Genomic DNA, 10,185 nt, shown 5'->3' with positions numbered 1-10,185 from the left:
TAAGCAGGGAGCTTATCATTTATTATAGGTAAATATTTAAGTAACAATGTAGCATAACTTGTACCCAAAGCTTTGAGAGCAGGGAGATGCAAGCCTGAGAAAGAGGCTAACGTTGTGCCAATACTTAAAAGAGTGCAACCATGCTGACCCAAGTAACTATAGACTGCTTAAACTGACATTGGGTCTGGCCAAAACCACAGAAGTGGTGCAGGATTCTACTGAGAGATACATTAGGACATCATTAAGTACAATCACTGCCAGTTGAAGATAAACTTGTTTGCCAAGCTCAGATTTCATTCAGTCAACCAAATCAATCAACAAAAGGTCACAGCTTGGGTAAAATGCAGTCTTCTGAGAAACATTTACTTATTTTAGTGCTAATTCTTAGTCACTGTCACACAGTCTTATGCAGCATCAATAAAGCATACATTAAGTGGAGTAACAACTGGCTACTTTGGGATTAATCCCTTGATGAATCAAAAGATACCTCCGCAGTTGCACTTCCTGCCCACCTTCCAATCTACCCCAGAATTCCAGGCGTCACCTCCTGCTGGGGTGCAAAGAGTAAGCTGACGATGACATCCTTTCATGAAAGAATGTACATGAGAGAATGCCCCCCTTCCATGCAGAAACTAATACTGCTTTTCAAGGCAATTCCTCAGTTTTGAACTAAGGAGGTACAAGTTGCAAGTCTAGGAGTGCTTTGCTGGTAAATAACCTTCTCCTTAGTTCCCAAAACTGCATGGTGTTCCCCTCCATGTAAATAACTCTAGTCATGGAGCACTTTGTCCCAGACGCCATTAAAATGTAGCAGCTACTATCTCGACAGAGCTGCATTTTGTGCTTATGAGTAAGGATTCCTACTGCACCTCCCGTTAAAAAGCAAGAAGTTGCAAGTTCTACAATGGAGAGTAGGCCCAGTAGAAGAAAAATACCCACCCTGATCTTTATTTCATCCTAACAAGTTTGTAGAGAACTTAGCAGATCCATGAAAGAGTATCTGGTAGACATTTTCAATTGAATGATGCACCACGTATTTATTAATGTGGTCCTTGCTGAAAACGGAGCATCTTTTTTTGTTTAAAAAATGCATATGGTATTCAATACATTTCAGTTAGGTCACAATGACTGCAAGTTAAGATTTCTTTAATTACAGAAAATACATCTTTAATTGCATCTCAGGATACAGACACAGGCATTTAATCTGAGATATATGACAGCCATCATGAAAAACCAATAAGTACAGAATGGAAATTATAATAAGCATTTAAGAACTTCTAATGAAGTCACCATGAACTAGAAATCCTTAGCTGAACAGAGCTTTGTTTGGTTAAACTTCAGTAGCCATCATTGCACATGGGTAAGTTCCTTTAAAAAGTTTGGTTTAAAAATATAACTTGAAAGCATTTGTTTAAGTAGCTGGAGGGAAAGGCACTTAGTACTGCAGTTTCCAGAGCACGATTTGTCTGTCTTCCCCTCCCGTGATCACACTGTTGCATTGCTCATTCATCCACATAGATGTTACAGCACCTGGGGAAAAAAGCAAAGCAGAATTGTGTATTAGAGGCAAGTACAGTTGGGTACGTGATAAGTGCGGAGCTAAACCTGAAAAGCATGATTTTAAAATAGGTGCTGGGGGTCATTTAGCAGATAGCCAACAGCAGCCTATTTGTTTTCTCTTGCATGAACATGCTCAACCTCTCTCCTGTACAATATGAATACCCTACAGCTGAAGCATACTACATCTCCTCAGCTATCTTTTAGGACTGACTGGATTAAATTTAGCCACAGCAATTTTTATTCTAAATCAGTTGGCTGAGAGCTGTAGGACTTTTCTTTCTGATCAGTTTTCAGTGAACTCTCTTCATTGCCACTTCAATTATGTTGATTTTTTTTAAAGACATGAATGGGCATACAAGTAAGAATACACTTTTGTGGAAGGATCTGACCAGTCCGAAATATTACAAATCCCAGTTTCATTCATCCTTTAATACAGATGTAAGTTTTATTAAAATGTTATAGCCAACTTGAGGGAAATCTTAAAAACAAGTTAGTAGAAAACTATGACAGTTTTCTTCAAGCTTTCAGACCGTCTGTACCATGCAATACTTGAACTGTTTGTAAATGCACTGAAAACTGAAGACTACGTAACATTGCATTGACATGAAAATATAGGACTTCTGACAGATTATCTATTCCCCAATTATATAATAAGCCAGTTTTAAACATACAAATGCAAAACCAACACACACCCTGCCCCAGACTTCTAATCTACTGCAGATATCTGAACAACTAGCTATATCAGGGAGTATACTGGCTCTGGCTTACTACTCAAGTACCCCATTCTATTAATACAACTCCTCAAAGTTCAAAGATTATACATCTATCGTGTTGCTTTTTCCTCATGTCACCCAAGAGGCATTGCTGCCTAAACAGCTCTGCAATAATCTCTGTGTCTACATGGTTGGCCCTATTAGGCTGCAGTAAAACTAGCAAGCGCTGCTGTAGGTACTTTTAAATTCAAGTACTATCTTGCAGCAGCGTTATTTACTGCGCAGCAAAGCATGTGTAGACGCTAATGGGGCTGGCTAGAGCATGAGGGTGCTTCAGTGTAGGGGCTACCTGCTGGCTTGCCCCTGCACTGAAGCATCCTTGTGCCCCAGCCAGCTCCTCTGCAGCATGCTGATCCATGTCAGAGCATCTCTGGTTTGGCAAGCTGACCCTCTGGGCTCCCTGCCAGTTGGGGCTGCTCCAACCTGGTTTAATGTGCTATGGTCCCGGGCACATGTATAAATGCAGCACGTGGGAGCAACAAATTCGGGTGTGATATGCACCATTTTATTGCTTTGCATTAAGTGCATGTGTAGATGCACCCACAGTGGAGTAAAATCTAGGATACATTACTTCATAGTAATGGTGTCATATGTCCAGATCTTTAATATAAGGGGCAGCCCAACCACAAGCAGGCCCAATACTCCATCCAGAGGAGAACAGTCATCCATATACGCACACTCTAGCCGGAATACTACATAGATAAAACAAGATTATCTTAGTATTGAACTTTGCAGAACTCCATTTGCTATTTTTCATCCTGTACTATTTTCTTTGCATATCAGAAGTCCAACCTAATGGACAAACTGACTAACATAATTAAGACTTCCCTGCCTTTACTATGATGCAAACTCAACAGTAATGAACTAACCCCATCCCACCCCCAATCTTAAAGATAATATGTTCTAGGGAGTCAAAACTTAGCACTTCTTTCTAATACTTCATTCTTAATTTCAGTTCTCCGCATGACACTGGCTTGTAGATTTATGATCAGACATTTAAAACCAAGTGTTAGAGTATACAGTGTTTTTTTAGACAAAAGGAAGTCTTGCGCAGAAATCAAGAGAGATTACACAGTACCAAGCGCACCTGCATGCCCTTTGAATTTTTCAATAACTTTTCCTTCGAGAAGGTCCCAAACCAGTAATTCACCAGACTGGCTTCCTGACAGGACTGTATTTCCATCCCATTTGAAGCACCTGCAAAGTCATTCAGTAAACCAGTTTGTTTGACTTAAGAGCCTTTAATAAAACAAATCCTATCTATTTTTGGAATAAGTGAAGGATTATACTAAGAATTTTATGAATTATATTATAAAAAGTGTCAAGACAAAGGAGTGAGTCAGAAGGAGGTAAAACAATAATAAATATTGATTATTTAAATCACAGATACCATAGTGGTTTATTGTTCTGGAACAATATATGAAGTGTAAGTGAAGAGAGGTGAGCCTTCAAGTCGCTTTTATTTCAGTGTAAGATCATTTGAAAGGAGGGCACTACTATAGTACACTACAAACCAATTGCATTTTGAATTTGTCTTACAAATGCAGAATAAAAACCTGCATGTCCATATCACAGAAATTTAGTACCTGGAGACAAAAATATTAATTGTTTTGTCATTACTAAAAAAAAAACTTGGATGTAATCATTTTCAGTCATCCAAACAAATATTGGTATACACTTTTCTATTGCTTAGACTTTATCACTGCAAGAAATATGGGCAATTTCCTAGGTAAGAGCTAAATAACCACAGCTCTGATTAATTTAAACAGAAACTGCACAGGCACTGCCCTCCTGAATGTGGGACTATTTATTAAGGTTCCGGTTTTTAACATTTAAGTAGTGAAGCTTTGGCTGCAGTACACTGTGCATACCTGAACTGCAGCTGGAACTCTGATCTGCTGGTATACAGACATCTTGTTAAAAGGACTTCACTTTCCCTAGTTGAGATGTACTTTATATACATATTCAAAATGTCTAATTTCTATACGTTAGAATAGGGGTAGGCAACCCTCAACATGGGTGCCAGGAAAAGGGGCTGGGGCTGCACTGCCACAACAAGGATTGGGCCGCTCTCAGCTCCCCTATCATCCACCCTGGCACACGAACCTTACAAGATGCGGTTGCAGGTGTTTTTGGCACTCTGCCCAAAAATGTGGCTGATCCCTGCTCTAGAAAGGCATTTGATAACAATACAAGTGTCTATGTCCTGCACTCAAAATTTGATTCTCCAAAATATTTGTGCAAAACCAACTCACTGAACTTAGAAGAAGTTACTTTCACATTTAGCATTTTCTCAGTATTACCTTTGTGGCTGGTCAGAACTCAAAGAAGAGATAAGCGTTCCAGTTTGTACATCTATAACTTTAAAACAGCCATCTTCTCCTGTGCTGAGCAGATGTCTGCTATCTATAAAAAAGTTAAGATGCATTAAATAAGTATCAAATACCTCAGTTTCTGAAGCAAAGAAAATTCTCTTTGGTATTTGGGCATAAAAACATGTCAGAAAAATCTGTTTTTTCAAGTAAAAAATTCATTCCAATTAAGTATTGGCTATGTACACCTTCAAGCAAAAAAGTAGCACCTTCTAAACTGCCAAGAAAATGTGAATTCTGAAGCCAAGTAATTCAAAACACTTATAAAAGCTGAGACAATGAGATGGGATGACCTTAAGATAGTATCTAAAATCTGCCATTATCCCAAAATCCAGTATCAACATTGTAGAATTAAGCATTGACTATCATCTTCTCTCTACCCATTAAAAAAATGTAAACACAACATACCAGGACTAAAAGCAGCATCATACACGGTCCCTGAATGACATGCAAGTTGGTGCAACACAGTAGTGGAAGTAACATCCCATATACTAATAGTGCCTTCTTTGGTTCCGGACACCAGCAATGTATTTGCAGCATTTGTGTTGATTGTATTTACCTGAAATTAAGCAATGCATTATTCTTTCACTCATCACTTGTGTGGTCATTCTTAATTGGTTTAAGTGTTTGCAAAGCAAGTCTGTCCTCTTCTAGAAGTATCCAGTTTTATTATAAAAATAAGTTTGAGGATCTTTTATAAAATTCTAAAACTAGTCAATAACTATTTGTAAGTGGAAAAGCAAGGGCACATATAATCATCAACAGCCTTCAATATATTGGAAAATGCTGTTTTCCTTTGCAGTATCAGAAGTCTAGATTAGTGTTTAAAGTCTTCTAATTAAGAACATCCTACCTTAAACTAAATGCTTAGCTGCACCAAGTAGTATGAAATCCAGTCTACTGCTTTGATCAGGCCAATGGTTTTTTATATCTTTGGGAGGTGGTTGAAAAAATCAACGGTAAAATTTACATGTGTTCATATTAGGTGTGTCTATAACGTTCTAAAAGGAAATCCACTTTAACATTTTTTTAACCCAGTATTCTACTTTTCAGGAATGCCATCAGAAATTACAATATGGATATACAGTTATACTCAGATCCACCATATTTTAGTGTTTAGGCACAGAATGCATTTATATTTACTAGCAGGCAAACCAGAGTGAGTAAGAAAACATGAGTGGACTCTACTTTTATATTTGCTCAAATTTTGGCTGAGAGTTCTGAAGAAGCCATTTTGTATTTTGGCAAAAAGCATAAGGATGAAAATTCCTCAAGCATGTTAACTTTGATTAAACAAAATCAAAGAGCCTCCAAATCCTTTGCATATATAAAAGTTAAGCCACACTAATAAAAATACCCATTTGTTTATGCAGTCCCTCCATTCTCTAGAAGTGATTTTAAGAAAAAAAATCTGGATTGGCTTTCACTTTGCTCTCAGCTTTTCTGGCATTTTTGCACAGCTAGAAACTTTGAAAAAAAATGGAAGCCTTAACTTGGACTTTTTGCTTCATTGATAAATGCCTTCTCACATCCTGGTTTAGATGTTGTCAAATAACTCTTCCAATTTATTATAAGTTATACAGTGCATTATTTCCATACTTACACTAACATCATGCTCTAACTCAGCAAGCAATTCAAAACTATGTCGCCTAGTGCCCAAGATCTCTGCAGGAACACACTGCCACACCTATGGTACAAACATACCAATTTGTTCAAATACACACTGGAATAGTTACTTGTGTAAGCTTTTCTATTACCTAGTTCTATTACTGCAAGGTAAGCTGCTTGTACTAACTGAGAGCTGTACAGAAGTTACAGTGAACATCTTCCGTATTTTCAAGTTCAAAGTTAGATTTACATTTGTTTTGGTTTAACATTAATGCTCTTAACAGCCTCAAGTGCCCTGACAAACCATGAAAAACACTAGGGATGCACTGAAAGATTTTTTTCAGCCAATACCAATGGCTTATTATTAACCAGCTATATGGGCTGATACCAATCCGATTGCTGATATGCAATCTGGCAGCTTGGAGACCAGCATCTGGCCAGTAAGTTTGTGGGGGGAAGGGGCAGATGAAGGCTCCCATGGTGAGGGAGGGAGTAGGGCTGGGGTAGGGGCATGGGTAGGCTCTGCCCAGCTGGGGCAGGGCGTGGGACAGATGCATGTGTGGGGCAAGGGTGGGCAACAGCGCTGGGAGGGGGGCTACAGCCACCCCAAAATTCATTGTAGTCCCCCATGGTCCCCCTTCTAGTGCCACCCACCCCTGCCCCAAGCGCAGCCCTGGCCCAGCCCCCCCACTGGGAAGAGGCTGGCACAGACTCTGGGCCCGAGCCCTCAGCCCACCCTCACCCCATGCACAAATCTGGTGGGGGGGAGGTACATGCCTTCCTCGGGGGGGCGAGTGCAGTGGTGGGAGCTGCCACCCCACCCCGATGAGCTGCCCACAACTGTCCCATGCCCCACCCCAGCTCTGCAGCACCTGCCCCAGCCCCACTCCCTCACTCACTGTGGGAGCCTTGATCTGCCCTGCCCCCATTCCCCCCTCCCCCCCCCCCCCGATTTACCGGCCAGATGCTGCTCTCTAAGCTGCTGGGGTGCATTCCTGGCCATGTGCATGCTGTGGCTGCGCACATACATGCATTTAAAAATCGGTGATACTATTGACCACATCAGCCAAAAAAAGTCGATTGCCAATAACGTCAATTTTCTTTTTATTGGTGCTGATATTATATGGATTGATATATCAGTGCACCTCTAAAAACATGTCTGCAACAAAAGTGCTGAATACCAGCAGCATACTCCATTTAAAGTCAACAAACACCTCCCTCATTGAAAAATTCAGATCTCCCAATGCCCCAAAGAGATTAACTTGGTAGAATGCACTGTGTCAGATCGATCTGAAATCTGTCATCAAAACAAAAATGAATTTTAAAAAGTTTGGGGGGCAACATCACACCAGAAACCTGCCCGTACATAGGAGGTATGGATTTTCTAGCTCATTAACCTATACTTCTGGACAGAGAGAACCAGTCAGACAAGGCAGATCTTATCCTGGCTTTAGTGGCCAATGCCAATGCTTTGATCTTCACCAACAGATATCTATAAATGAGGGTCATGAAGAATTGATGCTATTAAGATACTTCATCTAAAGAGCACATTAACTATAGCATTTGACTGAAACCAAGATACAGCCTAATATAGACGAGATAAAAGTCAGTCACAGTGAGTTTAAGTTTGTTGTTTATAATCTTTATGCACAACAAAACAGCTGATCAGCTCCAGACTGCATTGCAATCACCTTGGTGTAAAATTGATGGGAACAAACAGTAAAGTAACTGACACACAAACCTTCACAGTGGAGTCCCAAGATGCAGAATATAAGCGATCATCATGCCAACGTATCTTGCTGACAGCATCATCATGTCCCATTAGAACATCTTGCTGTCTTCCAAATGCAATTGAATAAAAATAGCTAATAGGAAAAAAATAGTTACAAAAGCAGTATTTAAGAGAAAACTTTTAAAGACATTAAACTGTTTTGGCTTCTGCAATTTCTAAACAGAAAAATAGTACAAGCATCTCAAGTAGCTTATTTCCATGTCCATAATGTAATTAAATATTAGCAACAGAAAGCAAATACATACATGTGATTGTCCCATGAAGAACATATGACAGTTGTATCACCAGGCAAGATCAAACAAGATGACAAGGCCTATAACAAGAGAAAGGAAAATAGTTTTATTTGTTGCCAGATATCACAGAATTCAATTAAATTACATTAGCGCATTTCAGAAAATAGTACAAACAATACCGATCCTACACACTCATATTTTAAGAGTGTTGTGACTAAGAATCAGGGTCTCATTCTTATTAAATTAAAAGCAGATATTGGCAACCTTTATGAATTGTGGGCTTTTGTTTGTGACCCAGCCACCATTGCAGGTTGCTGATCCCTTGCTGCCCCTTCCGCACTACCTCTCTTACTCTCTTGCACCTTCCCTCCCCCCACCATCTCCACTTCCTGTCACCAAGTGCCACAGAATCCCATGACCAATGATCACGTTGAGGTACTCATTCAGCAGCAAGGGTAGAGAGTACGTAGGGATGAAGTGTCAGCAAAGGCTGTGCAGATAAGAAGTGGAGCACAGTGCAGGAATGCACAAGGAAAGTGGCATGCAGTAGGCAGAACAACATTGCGAGGCATCCTCTTTGTAATTTGTCACCACATGCTGCTGTTTCCCCCACCACTGCAGACTGGGTCCTAGCTCTTTGCAAACTGGATTTGGCCCACAACCCATAGGCCCCTGACCTCTGCCTAAAGGGATGGCATGTTCATTAGGCCTGCGCAAAGCAGCTAGTATTTGCTTCGGATTTGGATTTGTTCGATTTGGGGGACAGTGATTCAACTTGGTGACTCAAATCACTGTCCCGAATCATTTCAGCTGAATCAGCCGAACCAAACAGGCCCCATCTCAAACCTGCTCTCCCAGCCCCATCAATGGCTGCCCTGCCCAGCTCTTAAAAAAGAAGAAGCCCTGCACTCACTGGCTGCTGTAGCAGCTGTTGGGGCTTTGGGGCTTCTGGGGGCTTGTGGCAGAGCTCCCCACGCAGTGTGGGGCAGTGGAGATTGCCCCCCTGCCTGCCAATATCCAGTGAGTGCGGGGCTTTAAAAAAAAAAAAAAAAAGAGTTGGGCAGGGCAGCCATTGACAGGGCTGGGAGAGTGGGGGGAGGGAGGGTGTCAGGGGGCAGGGCCTGGCAGGGGTCCTCCATGGTCTCCTCCACCCACTTACTGGCATGGACTCCAGGTCCAGCTCTCTGCAGTGGTGAGCAGGAACTGCCCGAATCTCCGAATCAATTCTGAGAGGTTCAATTTGAACCTTTTTATTGGCTTCCAGATTCGAAGATTTGGCCTTAAACGAGGCCGAATCTCCTCCAAATTGGATCAGCAACTGAGGCTTAGCAGAGTCCTAATATTCATCATTCCCATATAAAAGGAGGTACAAGCTTTGTTTAACAGGTATTTATCACGTATGCTATGGATATAAAACTGACAGTAACTTATCAAAACTCATGGGGACATGACTGGCAGAGACCTCATCTGTCAATCAAGTCTTCATGGTTCAAGAATAGAGAAAAGTCAAAAACACAGTTGTTTCCACCCTCTAGTTCACCCTATTTTCATAATCCAATATAGTCTACCTCCCTGCTCAAGATAACCTCATGAGGTCCCTTCCAGCTCTCCTTTCCTATTATCCTAAGATTAGTGCTATCAGTTATAAGGCTACATTATGTTGAAGATGGCTACTATTGTTACACTACCACCACTGGCAGAAACAGTAGGAGCATTAGGCACAGTTCTGCTACTGACATTACTGCCTGTGTCCCAGATTTGCTCTAAGTGTGGTTGGGTGGCACTATACCAAAGAACCAGTGCCAACCCTCTACCAGTGCTTCAGTGTTGCAGTGGAGCAGCAAAAC

The 10,185-nt window shown here is 41.0% G+C and overlaps 1 protein-coding gene across 5 annotated transcripts in view; it reads right to left on the bottom strand.

Moving 5' to 3' along the window:
• Positions 1-10,185, bottom strand: part of NSMAF (neutral sphingomyelinase activation associated factor) — a 53,885-nt gene continuing 43,700 nt past the window's right edge. For all 5 annotated transcript variants that reach the window (XM_006269534.4, XM_059724062.1, XM_059724060.1 and 2 more), the window contains 7 exons: positions 8,351-8,418; positions 8,055-8,178; positions 6,309-6,392; positions 5,114-5,264; positions 4,637-4,739; positions 3,421-3,530; positions 1-1,530 (listed from right to left, as the gene is read on the bottom strand). In XM_006269534.4, the coding sequence (XP_006269596.1) occupies positions 1,436-1,530; positions 3,421-3,530; positions 4,637-4,739; positions 5,114-5,264; positions 6,309-6,392; positions 8,055-8,178; positions 8,351-8,418 (735 nt within the window). In that variant the 3' untranslated portion in view covers positions 1-1,435. The remainder of the gene's footprint in view (positions 1,531-3,420; positions 3,531-4,636; positions 4,740-5,113; positions 5,265-6,308; positions 6,393-8,054; positions 8,179-8,350; positions 8,419-10,185) is intronic.

This window comes from Alligator mississippiensis, chromosome 3, assembly GCF_030867095.1.
Source record: "Alligator mississippiensis isolate rAllMis1 chromosome 3, rAllMis1, whole genome shotgun sequence".
Taxonomy (NCBI): domain Eukaryota; kingdom Metazoa; phylum Chordata; order Crocodylia; family Alligatoridae; genus Alligator; species Alligator mississippiensis.
The sequence above is the reverse complement of the archived record's forward strand: the minus strand, read 5'-3'. Positions and strand labels throughout refer to the sequence as shown.